Genomic DNA, 15335 nt, shown 5'->3' with positions numbered 1-15335 from the left:
CCATAATACTTGACTCAGTAGCATTGACGTAGTGAAATGGATCATCGAGTTTATCGGCCAAGAGAACTTCCACGTTTTTGGTGTTATTAGTCCCCGCGGGGAAGCAACAACTCCGATTAAATACTTGAACGCCAATTCTCGCGTTCCCAATACGCAAGACACGGATTAAAGAATTACAACCACAAACTGAGGTTTTTCATCATTTCCGTGTAAATTTAAATGCTCTCCAGAGAAATACGTGATACTTCTCTTGACATTATTCCCAATTTCTTCTAAACTACCCGCATGTTCTACTGGTAGCACTCTCCTAACTTCGTCAGAGTAAGTATAATGTAACATAAAATTCACCAAAATTTTATCTTGATAAATGTATGACCAGCTTTACATCCTCAATGGCGTAATGGTTTGAATAAATGAACCGCCTAAGGAACTCGAAACCCACGGCTGTAAAGTACGCCTCACATTTCCGGTTTCAATACGAACAGCAGAAGACGATAAGAGTCATTCAAACCAGGAGGATTTTATGACAGTAGCAATTTTTCGTGGGTAGCACGAAATGACTCTTCTTCAAGAAGTTCTCGTCAATCATCAGCACGTGTGTAGGATGTCGCTGAGAAAATTCATCAAAATACATTTAGGAACTTGGAGGGAAAATGATGACGGGTCCATCAATTAACTTTATTTTCACTTGACTCGGTTCGAATTTTGCCTCGTTCTCAAGCCCACCGACCTCCACCAGAATCATAGTAACCTCGCTGCGAGTTCTATTATCTTCTGATGATAACATAGTAGGAGCAATGTCCTCATCCTAATCTCTAGCACCACGAGAAAGAAGATTTTCAACGTATTCCGAAGGAATGGAAATCTCAAACAAACAGTCTTGCAGTTCGTAATTCTCCAGATGGAAACTAGGTGACAGCTTCGTACGAAAATGAACTCTCGCGTTTCTAGGAAGAAAATCGTTAGACCTATCACTGGGTTAAGTCTAGAAATTCGTTCGAAGTTTACCCACGGGAGAGGAGAAAATCCGCGAATTAAAATAATGAGGAAATCCCGACTACTTTTCGAAATATTCTTTTGTCTGACCCCTTTCTCGATCTTGTGTTCAGTCTCAGGGGAAACGATCGCTCACTAACCTTTCCACATAATAGCTTCTATTTATATCTAGCTCATTTATATCACGATGTTAATAAGTTGGCATTAATTTCGTCACGCCTACATCCACCACCCGAAATATTTTGCTAGCGTAATTGGCAGTGCATTTTTGGCGAATGGTTGTCGCTCTATACTGTTTCTTACGTAATTACCAGCGAAAAAATTCAATCTTTTATTTTCTTATTGGCGTAATATTCCGACAAGTAACAGTGAACGTTATTTTTCGCAGTCACCTTTCAGGGTTCGATACCTATAGTGGAATGCACGCTGTTTTAACTAATAAGCAATTTGTGAAAAACCACGATGCATACATATGTGAAGTATTTAGTGAAGTATTTAGTGAAATATTAACACATTTTTTTACTGCGAGTGCGATTTACGCTTTCAATTATGCCTGCTTTGTACCTGAATTATTAGTAGTGTAAAATGTTATTCCGCGTCCAAGTTTTTGAATGTACTGCTTGCAAATTAGCTTCCCTTTTTTTCTGTTATTTCAAAGGTTACGGCCAACCCTAAATCGTGGAAAATATTGCATTAAAGGCCTAATTTTATCAGCTATATTACTTTTCAACGGAATGGCCCTCTCGATTTTGGAAAATAAATCAATCACGGTTAACATGTACGTGTATCCGTCGTCGTACTTTTTCTTACTCCGCATGTCGTTTAAATCACATTTCTAGGTTTCATCATTTATTTATATATGAGACTTAGTAGTAATTTCTCATACATTTTTTTTCGTACATGTTTATGTAGAGAATAATTGCCATGAGCGTTCAACCCCAGCTGAATCGTTTTCATAGAAATTATCACCTACCCACAGCTTTCCATAATTTATCCAAGGTTTACAAACTCGCGGGATATTCTGAGTCATTAATTTTCATGCATAAACTTTACGCAATATTACATCGGAGTCCAAGCGGTATCCATGCATGAATCCGGTATAACCCATTAATCTATACACATTGGTACCTCCTTAAAACACGAGGGAGGAGGGGATAAGCATTTCGTAACTCAAAGGTGACCATTATAACGGGCCCGTGTAGTACGATATCTTGGTCCTGAGAGCGGTAAATTTGTTATAGAAATTTGAAAAACCAGTGGGCCATCGAGCTCACTACCTCCAGCGTTCCCATGGATCCTCGCGATTCACGGGGGGTCCCTCGATGAAGGGCCGACGCGTTGATTAGTTGGGCCAATTACCAATGGCTATCCCACTGATAGTGGCAAAGACGTATGGATCTCGCACGTTCCCGGGGAATTAGCATGGAAGTGGGAAAGCTGTGAGATAAGACTTGTGGAATTTGTTATACTTAGTTAACATAATTCTCTTGAATATCCGCCCCACATTATGATATTTTAAAACAAATATTTTCATACCTTCCATAATACGGTTTGCATTGTTTTGAGAAAAATTAAAATTTAGGTTCATAGGTTCTTAGGTTCATTAGTTGACGAGTCATTCACTATGACATGTATAGGTTTCTTTAGATTCCATTCCCATTCGAGCCTTAGTTTAGGGGTGGGGAAACCAAACAAAGCTGACGATGATCCGACTTTCACGACTTTGCACTGGGTTGAACAGACGCAGGCGGTTAAGATGGGGTGAGCTTGACGACCTATATAAAGGTAACTTCGTCCCAATACCGGTTTATCGCTACTGCTCTGGCGACTTAGGTCACACCGTAGCGTAAAAAACCCATTGAAAATCATATTTTCAGGGAAGAGCACTAAAAGCCATGCTCGAAGCAGTACTCGATTTCGTGACTTTAGGAAAAGTCATGAACTCCGTTTCCCGCCGATCCAATCAGGTTGAACTAAGCAGTTTGTTAACCTCAACTATTTCCTGTGATGCTAATGGGAGTTACGCATTTGGAGGCCGTAAAAATCGGAATGTGCAGTTTTCTCACTAGTACTTGAATTCACCGACCATATTTTGGAAAACATTTTGCCATTATCGACTAGATCATCCTACAAGGTTGATGATGATTAAACTTTGCCGATACCATGGCCTGTGAATACAAATTCTAGGTTGAAACTTTGGTAAAAATGTAATGTTTATAGCATGGACACCGGGATTTTTTACAAGCCGGCCACACAATCGGTATATTCCATTCATGTTTTAATAGATTTAACATATTATATTGCATTGCCTCTCACAACAAAAAATAAAATCAAACCCAACGCTATAATAACCCCTCTTCAATGTCGAATATTTCCTGCTCACAATCCATCCTTCTCCGCACCCAAATTTCAAAATCCTCCAATCTACGACTATCATCCTTCAATGTCCATGTTTCCGCACCTTAAGAAACGACGCTCTATATTGGAGCTTTAACGAGTCCTTCAAAATACCCTTACTCAACACTCCCTCTATGAACTCTTTGTTTTCTAAGCTGCTCCAACTGCTTTGACCATGTTGATCAAAAAGACTTCCGAGATAGGTAAACTTCCATTTGCTTTATCTCATGTACTCCCTGTTTTTACGCTTACATTAGCATTTCTCTTCCTATAAAACCTCATCACCTTTGTTTGATTCAAATGTTTCTCATTCTATACCTATCAAACTGTCTAATTTCTAATTTGCTTAGCAACTGCCCGTAACCATTCCACTGACTGGCTAACTAAAGCCTGAACATGCGCAAACCTAAATGATTTCATAAATCCACCCCAACATTCATTCCTATCTACAGTATTTCCCATTATTCTTTTATCTTTTCCTCTACATACACGTAGAAAAGTGTGGGTGATGTTGGACAACCCCGTCCCACTCCCCGGCCCTGCACTCCCCTGCCTAGCACTGCCCATACTGACTCTCATTCTGTCACTCGCACCTGAGCAGTCTTACACATGCACAGGTTGCGAAGAAATGCATCCCATCAATCTAAACCTATCGTCTGCAAGACATCAATTAATTTTGCTCAATATACTCCACCCATCCCTTCTTAACATCTACGAAACAAACAAATGCATCCTGAAAACCCTGAAAACGTTCAGCTGTACTTGAAGGGCGTGAAGGGCGTGGAGGGCGTCCGAAAAGTGCAACCAATCCGGAAATCATGCACGGTATGATTTTAGTGCACGGTATGATTTTAGTGCACGGTATGATTTTAGAAGATCGGCGTACGAAGGTGCTTGAAATTGATTACACTGCAGGGATATCAATGCTATTGGCGGAATCGAACAGATCACAATGAATAATATTTGTTATATAAATATATATATATATATAAAACAAACAGTGAATATATATATATATATATATATATATATATATATATATATATATATATATATTCTCATATATATATATATATATATAGTTCGAAGAAACTAAAACGTTGTGAAATGCACTCAAAATTATAGAAAAACTTAAGCGGTAAAAAATATTAAAAAGATGAAATACACCAAAACACATTCACATAAGATCCCATCCACTTAATCAGATAATGAGGAATAACTTGTCAGTGAGTGAATCCTCATGATCCTCTCTATACTTCTTTCCTGGAGATATGGACCCTTCCGCATTTTTTTCCAGAAATAAGATATATCATGAATAAGAGATGAAATCTCATTGAAATACCCATAAAATGTTCAATTAAATAAATAATCCTAATTTCCGACACATTTTCAGATTAAATACGTATATCTCTAATGTGTAACCGGCAATGTTACGTGGTATGCTTTTAAACGCCTGTATATTTAAATATCCTACCGATAAAATATCTGATACCGTTAAGTGTAATGCAATTCATGATATAAGAGTAAAAAAATATAGACCGGTAACAAGTTTCCTCTACAAAAAAAGGAAATGTATGCATTAAAATATATTTCACACGGAGTTTAAGAGTTGTTTTATCAACTAGGTATGGAAACAGTGTATTTCATTGGGCGGTAAGTACAAAATAACGCATTCATGTATTCATTGCTAGTTAACGCAGGCAACGAATTCTGAGGTCAATGGCTATCTTATGAATGCTTGTATGAAGTACACCCTGGTCTTTGAGATCGGGAGGTTGAAAATGGCCAGATAGTGATCACAATACTAATCGCGACGATGACCCTGACTGAACGAAATAGAACATGAATTTCACAGCATAACTTTCCAAAACCGTTCATACTAATGTGCTTAGAGTTTAACCAACACGTATTATACTTTTTTCACCAATGTCCTTTGTCGCCAAACTACTCCCAATCCCCACGTAAGCTGTAGCAGACACAATCGACTGCCAATACTGCATCCTATTCCAAACTCAATCCCATCTTTCCCGAACCTGCCATTCATCATTATAGTACGCGCGGTATATAACTCATATTTTAGCCTGGAGGAATTGCGTTGTACAAACACACGTTTGTTGATTAAATGCAATGAGTGAAAAAGCTGGTATTACCTATCGTAATCGTATTTGATATAAAACGGAAAAATTATTGTTTACTAATGCAATGACACTAAATTCCTACATACTATATACGAAAATGAGATCCAAGAATTATATGAATAATATATCAAGAACAGTTTATTTACATAATGGAGGAGGCAAAGAAAAGGATACCACGTTGCACAAATAGACTATGGTACAGCGAAAAAAAATTGCTTAAAGGAGTTATAGGACTCCGTATATGGATTCCCATTGTAAAGATTTTCAGGATCTATTTATACATACTAAACACAATCAGTAATCAACCCGAAGGTCGGTTTGGCAGGGGATGGAACGCTTCACACAATACAAAACCCAATGACGCGTGAAACTCGCATATCAAGGTAGGGGGGCCAGTTTCTATTCATATTAGGCTAGACATAATAATATGTGTATAAATATATATAATATATATATATATATATGTATATACATAACTATATACAATAATAGATGATTTCGTCGAGTTACACGGATGTGTTGAATAAAAAGCTTGGACAGCAACAAACAATATAAGAACATAGAAAAAAACCCTCATACGTTATTTCTTAATATTTTTGACATAATTTAGCTCCGTATTCATCGGAAGAAACAGAAGTACTGGTACTATCGAAGTACTGTTGAAGTACTATAGAAGAAAAATGGGAATGTATCTAGAAAGGGATATCGAAAGCCGAAAAAGACACTATAGGAAACGTTAACGGAAATGGACAAAAAAACCGGGGATCACGGATGAGATGATTACAAAGACGGATGAGAGAAGGATATGGAAGACTGTAAACACAGAGTTAGGCAGATAGAAGTATAAAAAATTAAAAGAGAAATTGAGGCGGGAAACAAAAAAAGGAAAATAACCATGGGGAAAAGCGCCAGGATATGGAAAGTTTGCAGAGGAATGGTGAAATTCGTGCGCTGTAAAGCAAACTTAAATCTTTATCGGGAAGTAAGAAGGGAAGATCTATGCTAACAGTTAGAGATAAGGCGGGTAAGATAATAGTAGACACAGCAAAGATCCAAGAGAGATGGAAGGAATACATAGAAGAACTGTATAATAAAGAACTTAGACCAACAAAGTTAGACATAGAAAAGGAACATGAAGTGGAGGAAGATAGCTTAGGTCCAGGCATACTAGACAATGAGATAGAAAGGGCACTAAGGAAGATGAAACTAAATAAGGCCGTGGGGCTGGATAAAATTCCTGTGGAACTACCAAAATGTTTAGGAAATGGTGGGAGGAAGAGGCTATATGGACTGATTCGTAATATCTATGAGGATGGAATCTGGCCGGAGGACTTTGTTAGATCAGTGCTAGTTCTTTTCCGGCAAAGGTAAAGGCTGTATCATGTGAGGACTACAGGGCAATAAGTTTGATATCCCATGCAGCTAAAGTTCTTCTCAGGATGATCAACGAAAGGATAGAGAGTAGGGCAAATGATTACTTAGAGGATGATCAATTAGGGTTTATGAAGGGGAGAGGCAAGCGTGATGCCATTGCAGTAATGAGATTATTAATCGAGAGGAATATAGAATACAATCAGGACGCATTTGCCTGTTTCGTAGATTTCGAAAAGGCGTTTGATAGAGTGAATTGGGAAAAACTAATGAGTATATTGAAGGAAATAGGAATATAGGAATAAATTGGGGGGGCAGGAGGCTAATCCGCAACCTGTACATATCTCAGACTCCTCAGGTGCGAGTGGGGAACGAGAGAAAAGTCCGGATGAGCAGTGTTAGGAAGAGGTGTAAGGCAGGGTTGACCATTATCATCGTTGCTGTTCAACCTGTATGTAGAGGAAATGATTAAAGAGGCATGGGAAGAACTGGAAGTAGGCATGAAAGTGGGCGGGGAATTCCTGAAATCAGTTAGGTTCGCTGATGGCCAAGCTTTAGTTTAAAGCTAACAGTTTCAGGCTTAACTTTGTGGAATTCTTTCATGGTAAGGGTGAAAGAAAGAGAAAAAACAACTTTGCACTTCCACAAACTTTTTAATATAACACGACCATGGTTTCGATGATGCGCAGCATCGAAACCATGGTCGTGTTATATTAAAAAGTGTGTGGAAGTGCAAAGTTGTTTTTTCTCTTTCTTTCACCCTCAAGCTTTAGTTTGTCAGTCAGCCAAGGGGTCGCAAGTATTGCTGAGTGAATTGGAAATTGAGCGCGGCAGATTTAAGATGAGAATAAATATTAATAAAACAAAGGTAATGCGATTTTCCAGAAAGAAAAAAGATTAGCTAAACATCAAAATAGGAGGACAAAAACTAGAGCAGGTAGAACAGTTTACGTATCTCGGTAGTGTTTTGGATCAACACGGTCAAAGTAGTAGGGACGTAAGGAGAAGAATTGCGCTAGGCAAAGAGGCTTTCGCCAGGAGGAGGGAGTTAATGAGAGGGACGTTGAGTAAGGATATTAAGAAAAGACTGGTAAAAACTTTGATATGGAGCGTAGCTCTGTGCGGCGCAGAAACGTGGTCATTGAAGCAGGAGGATAGACGTAGATTGGAGGCTTTTGAAATGTGGGTGTGGAGTAGAATGGAGAAGGTGAAATGGACCGAAAGGAAAACAAGTGATGAAGTACTAGGCATGGTGGGCGAAGAGATGGGTTTGTTGGGAAAAATCCTATGGAGGCAGGAAACATTGATGAGCTGCGTATTGATCGGCAGTGGGATATTGAATACTGTAATAGAGGGGAGAATGGCAGGCAAACGAGGAAAGGGAAGGAACAGGATATGGATGCTGGACGGAATTAAGGGAGGAAGGAAGTGCTCAGAGATGAAGGGGGACCTGATGTCGGGTAGGTCGCTGGTTTTTATGTTTTGCTAGGAGTCACAAAATGTTTATTTGGCAGCTGTGTCCATCCAAAAAACTACCTTAACTGGTAGATTACCTAATAATAATAATAATTATATATATATATATATATATATATATATATATATATATATATATATATATATTCATTTATTTGTTTGTTTATTTATTAATGCACTTATGTATATATTTATTATTTATTTATTTATCGGTCGTACGTCATCCACCACCACCTGCGTCAGTATGCGGGGCGCCGTCGCTGTGACTGGATCGGTCCGTCCGCTAGTCCGAGAGCTATTTCAGTGAAACATTTTTTTTTTATTTCGGCGAAAAACGTAGTGGCGGATTATCAAGATCTACGCGCTGCAGTGAAATCGGATGCGGAAACTATTGTAGTGCTCAAGACTGCTTGTGGGAAAGTTTTCCGGCGGTTTACGCGTTTCCAAAAACCTACCTTAACCGGTAGATTACCTAATAAAATAATAAAATGTTAAATAAATAAATATATATATATAATTATCCATATGTGTATCGGAAGCTAAATTTTTTCTTAGTTGACGACCTTAAGTCAAGACGTAAGGGTTCTTAATTATTTGCATGATTAAGGTAAAAATACAAAAGGTAACATAGGCTTGGTCCAATTTGAAAATTTTTCAGAAAGAAAAATTGTTTTCTTATTTCGCATACAGTTGAAAGCACACATGTGTAACATTGCATTGCCGTTTTTGTAAATAGAATGTGGTTAAATTTGAATTCAGTATTGTGAGAACCAGTTGAGGCCGTTTAATTAGAATGTCCGTGAAGGGTATGTTGCTGTGACTCGTACGTAGGTAGAGGTGATACTTCAAGGATTCTTGGCTTTACTTTGTGGAGATGGGTGTTGAGTGAAGTAGTATCTACTAGTGGCACGTATTGTGGCCATGAGAATGTGAATGATATGAAGTTTTTTTACTGAAAGTTTTTAATATATATATATATATATATATATATATATATATTTATATAAATTAATAAATACATATATATACGAGGTCTGTCCAAAAAGTATTGCGAACTATGAATTTCCACGGGTTACGTATATTTGATTTTCGATTTTTTTTGTGGCGTTATGTATAATACTTATGTGTCTCACTTATGCCGATACGTTTGGCCTTTTTGAATGCTCAGTTAATTTTTGACATTTGTTTTGCTTGGAGTTGTTTTGGCTTGTCTTCGATTTTTGCCTTTTCCAAAAAATTAATCAAAGAACTTGTATCAAATTGTGTGTGAAAAACGATATTCAATGTGCGGACGCATTCCGAATATTGACTGTGGCACATGGAGAAGCTACCTTGGACCGAAGCAACGTATATCGGCGGTAAGCAATGTTCTCAGAGGGCCGAGAAGATGTGAACGACGAAGAGGGTTCCGGACGCCCGAGCACGTCAACAACAGACGAAAACATTGATGAAGTGATAAAAATAGTATTGGCCAATCGTCGAATCACCTTTAGAGAAGTTGCTGAGGACCTAAACATATCGATTTGCTTGTGCCATTCGATTTTTACCAATGATTTGGGCATGGCTCGAGTCGTCGCGAAATTCGTACCAAAATTACTCAATTTCGACCAAACACAGCAACGCATTAATATTGCTAATGGCTCTGTCCGCGACGACCCAAATTTGCTCCAGAGGGTCACAACTAGTGACGAATCATGGGTTTATGGTTATGACGTGGAAACATAAGCTCAGTCATCCCAATGGAAGCTGCAGCACGAGCCAAGACAGAAAACAGCGTGCCAAGCTCGGTCGAATGTGAAAGTTTGGCTTACAGTTTTCTTCAATTGCAGGGGAGTGGTGCATCATGAGTTATCTCCACAGGGTGGTATGGTAAATAAGGAAGATTAACTGCAAGTTATGCGCAATTTGCGCGAATCAATCCGCCACAAACGCCCGGGTTTGTGGAAGAACAAATATTGGCTTTTGCACCTTGACAACGCCCTTGCTCACACAACGTTACTTGTGCGCGACTTTTTGGCCAAAAACGCACTAATGATGTCGCAGCCACCGTATTCCCCAGATCTGGCCCCCGGTGACTTCTTTTTGTTCCCTAAACTGAAGAGGCCCATGAAAGGATGATGCGAGGCTACGATAGACGAGACGAGACTGCATCGAAGGAGGAGCTGAACAAGATCAGAAAAAATGATTTTTTGAAGTGCTTCGAGGATTGGAAAATCGTTGGCACAAGTGCATAATATCTAGTGTAGATTTCTTTTAAGGAGACAAAATAGGTATTCATTAAAAAGTAAATAATTTTTGAAAAAACACAAAAGTCGTAATACTTTTTGAACCCACCTCGTGTATGTGTGTGTATATATATATATATATATATATATATATATATATATATATATATATATATATATATATGCTTTCGTAGACGTAACACGGAAGTGCCGAATAGTACAATACACAGTAACACACAATATAGAAACACAAAAAAAGGAACACTCACACGTATTTTCTTGATATTTCGACGGAAACAATCCGTCTTCCTCTGAAGATATAGAAGTAATGACTCAAATATATATATATATATATATATATATATATATATATATATATATATATATATATGTGTGTGTGTGTGTGTGTGTGTGTGTGTGTGTGTACATATATGTATATATTACACACAGACGTTTGTGTGCGAGTGTATACATAGATACATACTATATATCATAAATAGTAGAATATAATCGTAGAACGTATAAACTTAAGTGCCCTTTCTGAAACGTCTTATTTTACCTGCATTGAATTAGGCATTAGTTTTTCCTCTCGTTTGTCATCATGTCTTACTCTCAGCTAAATTTGCCTTTAGACTAATTTATCACCCAAGAAAAGCCGCAACACCGGAATAAAAATAGCTTACCAAAGTTGGGTTGACTAAGTTTCATGATCATACCCAGTACTGACGAATTCTAATGCAGCTTTGATATGTCCCCACGGCAAGTGAAGTCAAGCATTGATTATAAGCGGACCAGTCCCTTTTCCAGTGCCACCAGCGGTTTCCCAGAATAAACTCTTGCCAATAAAATAAAAAAACTTAGATTTCACCCTGGTGGACAGGTGGATATGAATTTAACAATTTCCGTCTAGCAGCTTCTCTCGTCATAATTATTAAAAATTAGAAAATTATTAAAATTAGACAAAAAATACATTATTATTATTTTAATTGGATAATATTTTGAGAGAAATCATTAGTCATATAGATAATGTTTACTTGGTTAAAATTCCAAGACATCATGTAAGTAAGGCAGGTGGATAAATGGAATCTTGGGTAACCTGCTGGTCCCGCTCCAAGTCCTGCTCAGAGGCAAGATACAAAAGATTGTTCAGAGGAAGGTGTGGTGGAAAGAAGATTTAGGTTACTCTTATGGTACCCACGTTGGCGAACTGCGCCTCAAACTGTAGCATTTCTTCCGAGTCTTGGAGGGAGTCTTGGTTGCCCTGCGTCAGGAGGAGGACGGCCTCGCGGAGCAAACGGCGGTACGAGCGAAGGTAGCGCACGTAGTCCGGGTGGCTAGCGTTCAGGTAGTACGCCGTCTCGATCGCTGGCTGACCCTTATAGAACTTGAGAAAGGAAGACGATTAGACACCAATTAGATTAGGACGCACTTATGGTAGAGATGGAAAAGAGAGAATGGCATATCCGCATTTCATACACGAGTACAAGGATTGTCACGTTTGCGTCTGCGTGCCTGCGTGAGTGGGTCTGTGCAAGTTTGCACAAATGCTTAAGGGTGCGTTCATAGTATAGACATAATATTAAAGACTAAGGAACACGTATGTATATATATATATATATATATATATATATATATATATATATATATATATAAAATAATTATTTTTAATATATATACATATATATATAAAATAATTATTTTTAATATATATATATATATATATATATTCATACATTAATATTTTATATTGGACGGTGTAACACGCCCCTTAATATTAGAATGAATAACCATCTCATGCAAGAATTCTTCCCTAATTGGTATCCTCCCAATCCACATACACGCCTCCGAACACAACACTCCCTTTGAAAAATGCTATAGTGCACCCATCCTAGCATCTCTCCCACCCTCTGATCCACCGCTGACACTCAAAGTAATACAGCAAGACTACATTTGGCTCCTTGATTCCTGTAATTGCCCAGGTTTTAATTAATATTAGGCATTAATTACCCTGATCTGAACATATTTTCATCCTCCTTCCAACCCCATCACCTTCCATAATCTCCCCACCCTTCTAAAAATCTCCCTTCTAAATCTCCACCTCCCAACTACCCCCTCGCAAACTTCTCCCCACTTTCCCCTTCCCCCTATCGTTCCAGCCCCCGTATTTCGCTTAGCTCTGTCCATCTCTTCCGTGAAAAAGGTGGCTGGGATCACCGAAAATTCGAAACCTAATGTGTATCTTTCCTTTTTTGTATGTTTCTATGTTTTCTCTATGTCCGCTAGAGGTAACTTATAGACATTATTATTCACGTCCGTGAGACTTGCAAAAAGTGTTCAAGTCCTTCTTAATCCCTATGCACTTCCTTCCTCCCTTCATCTCGTCCAGCATCTATATTCTGTTCCTGCCGTTGCCTCGTTTGCCTAACATGCTCCACTCTATTACAGTTTGCAACCTCCCTCTGCCTGACACTACGCCCGGGGAGGGATATATATATATATATATATATATATATATATATATATATATATATATATATATATATATGCATACATATATATATACATACATGCATATATATATACACGCATATATATTTATATGTATATACATACACCCCTCCCCGGACTACAACATTGACGTGGTGGAAGGGCTTGGGCGTTCCGATGACCCCTAGAGCTGTGCTGGCAGGAGTAATAATAATTGCTTTTGTTAAAATGACCCATGCAATGGCGTCTGACCCCAGAGGGTCGGCCAATAAGTGATGGTGTCACGTTAAAAACACTATTGAGGAAGGCAACGGGAAACCACCTCAATTATCATTCCCAGGATAAATATGATGGTCACTTAAGAGATTTTGAGTCCTCGCACCAACGGGGCTCGGCCCAATCGGCCGCGTGTCGTGCCCGGCAGCGGGGGAGGAAAGGCTGCCGCGGTCGTCACACCACGAAACCCTTGCAAGGGAAAACCGGCAGCCGCAGGACAGAAGACGCAGGAGAAGAAGACCAAATTAGTTAGAATAGGTACGTGTAATGTTGGGACAATGATGAGGACAGGGAAATTGGAGAATGTCAAGCGAGAGATGGAAAGGGGAAATATAGATATTTTAGGTCTATGCGAGGTGAGATGGAAAGATAGCGGGGATTACTGCAGTGATAAGTATAGAATAATGTACAGCGGCGGGGACGAGAGCCAACGAGGGGTTGCCATAGTGTTATATGAAGAGGTAGGAAGAAGCGTAGTCAACATAGAGCAGGTAACGGATAGAATACTTCTAGTAGAGATCAAAGCAGAACCGACGAACGTAGTTATTATTCAGGTATACATGCCACCAAACAATCATAATGAGGAAGAAGTTGACAAAATATAAATGAAAAGTTAGCGGACATAATTGCGTGTATTCCTGCTGGTAAAAATTTGATAGTGATGGAGGATTGAAATTCGACGGCAGGCGAAGGAAGAGATGGCGACGAGGTCGGGGACTACGGTTTAGGCACGAGGAATGACCGCGCGGAGAAAGCAGTTGAGTTCTGCAGGAGACAGGGGTTAGTCATCACCAACACTTGGTTTTGACACCACAAAAGACGTAGGTATACATGGAAAATGCCAGCTGACTCAAAGAGGTATCAGCTAGATTATATTCTGGTTAGACACAGGTTTAGGAACAGTGTGATAAATTCGCACAGCTTCCCGGGAGCGGATGCGGAGTCTGACCACAATTTAGTTGTTATGAAATATAGCGTCCGTTTCAAAAGGATAAGGTAGGGGCGGCGAGTAAGAAAATGAAATGTAGAAGCATTAAATGGTTTGAAAAGGAAGGAATACAAACAGGCGGTAGAGGAAATCATGGAGGATGGTAAAGAGCTAAGTACTATCGAAGAAAAATGGTGAAGTATCAAGAAAGGGTTGTCTAAAGCCGCAAAAGACATTATTGGAACCGTATACGTGAAAAGGACTAGGAAACCATAGATCACGGATGAGATGATTACGAAGATGGTTAAGAGGATAAAATGGAAGAATTTAAATACAGAATTAGGCAAAATGAAGTACAAAGAATTGAACAATAAATTGAGGCGGGCAACAAATAAAGCAAAAGAAACATGGTGGAAGATGAAGTGCGAGGATATGGAAAGTCTGCAGAGGAAGGGTGAAATCGGTGCACTGTACAGCAAAGTTAAATCTTTATCGGGAAGTAAGAACGGAAGATCTATGCTAACAGTTAGAGGTAAGGCAGGTAAGGTAATAGTTTACGCTGGAAAGATCCAAGAGAGATGGAAGGAATATATACAAGAACTGTATAATAAAGAGCTTAGACCAACAAAGTTAGACATTGAAAAGGAACATGACGTAGAGGAAGATAGCTTAGGTCCACGCATACTAGACAATGAGATAGAAAGGGCACTAAGGAAGATGAAACTAAATAAGGCCGTGGGGGTGGATAACATTCCCGTGGAACCTTTAAAATGCTTAGGAAAATGTGGGAGGAAGAGGCTATTTGGGCTGATCCGTAGTATTTATGAGTAGGAATCTGGCCGGAAGACTTTGTGAGATCAGTTTTAGTTCTTGTTCCGAAAAAGGTAAAGGCCACGTCATGTGAGGACTACAGGACAATTAGTTTGATATCCCTCTCAACTAAAGTTGTTCTAAGGATCATAAACAAAAGGATTGAGAGTAGGGCAAATATTTACTTAGGGGATGATCAGTTTGGGTTTAGGAAGGGGAGAGGTACGCGTG

The 15335-nt window shown here is 38.9% G+C and overlaps 1 protein-coding gene across 1 annotated transcript in view; it reads right to left on the bottom strand.

Moving 5' to 3' along the window:
* The window catches only part of LOC139691243 (neprilysin-1-like), a gene marked incomplete at its 5' end in the record, with an annotated part of 132659 nt that overhangs the window by 58633 nt on the left and 58691 nt on the right, over positions 1–15335 (bottom strand). The window contains one exon of the mRNA XM_071588988.1: positions 11802–11987. Coding sequence (XP_071445089.1) covers positions 11802–11987 — 186 coding nt within the window. The remainder of the gene's footprint in view (positions 1–11801; positions 11988–15335) is intronic.

This window comes from Hetaerina americana, unplaced genomic scaffold (genome assembly GCF_022747635.1).
Source record: "Hetaerina americana unplaced genomic scaffold, ioHetAmer1.1.p SCAF_31, whole genome shotgun sequence".
Classification (NCBI taxonomy): Eukaryota; Metazoa; Arthropoda; class Insecta; order Odonata; family Calopterygidae; genus Hetaerina; species Hetaerina americana.
Note: the sequence above shows the minus strand (reverse complement) of the source record. Positions and strands in the feature narration are given on the sequence as shown.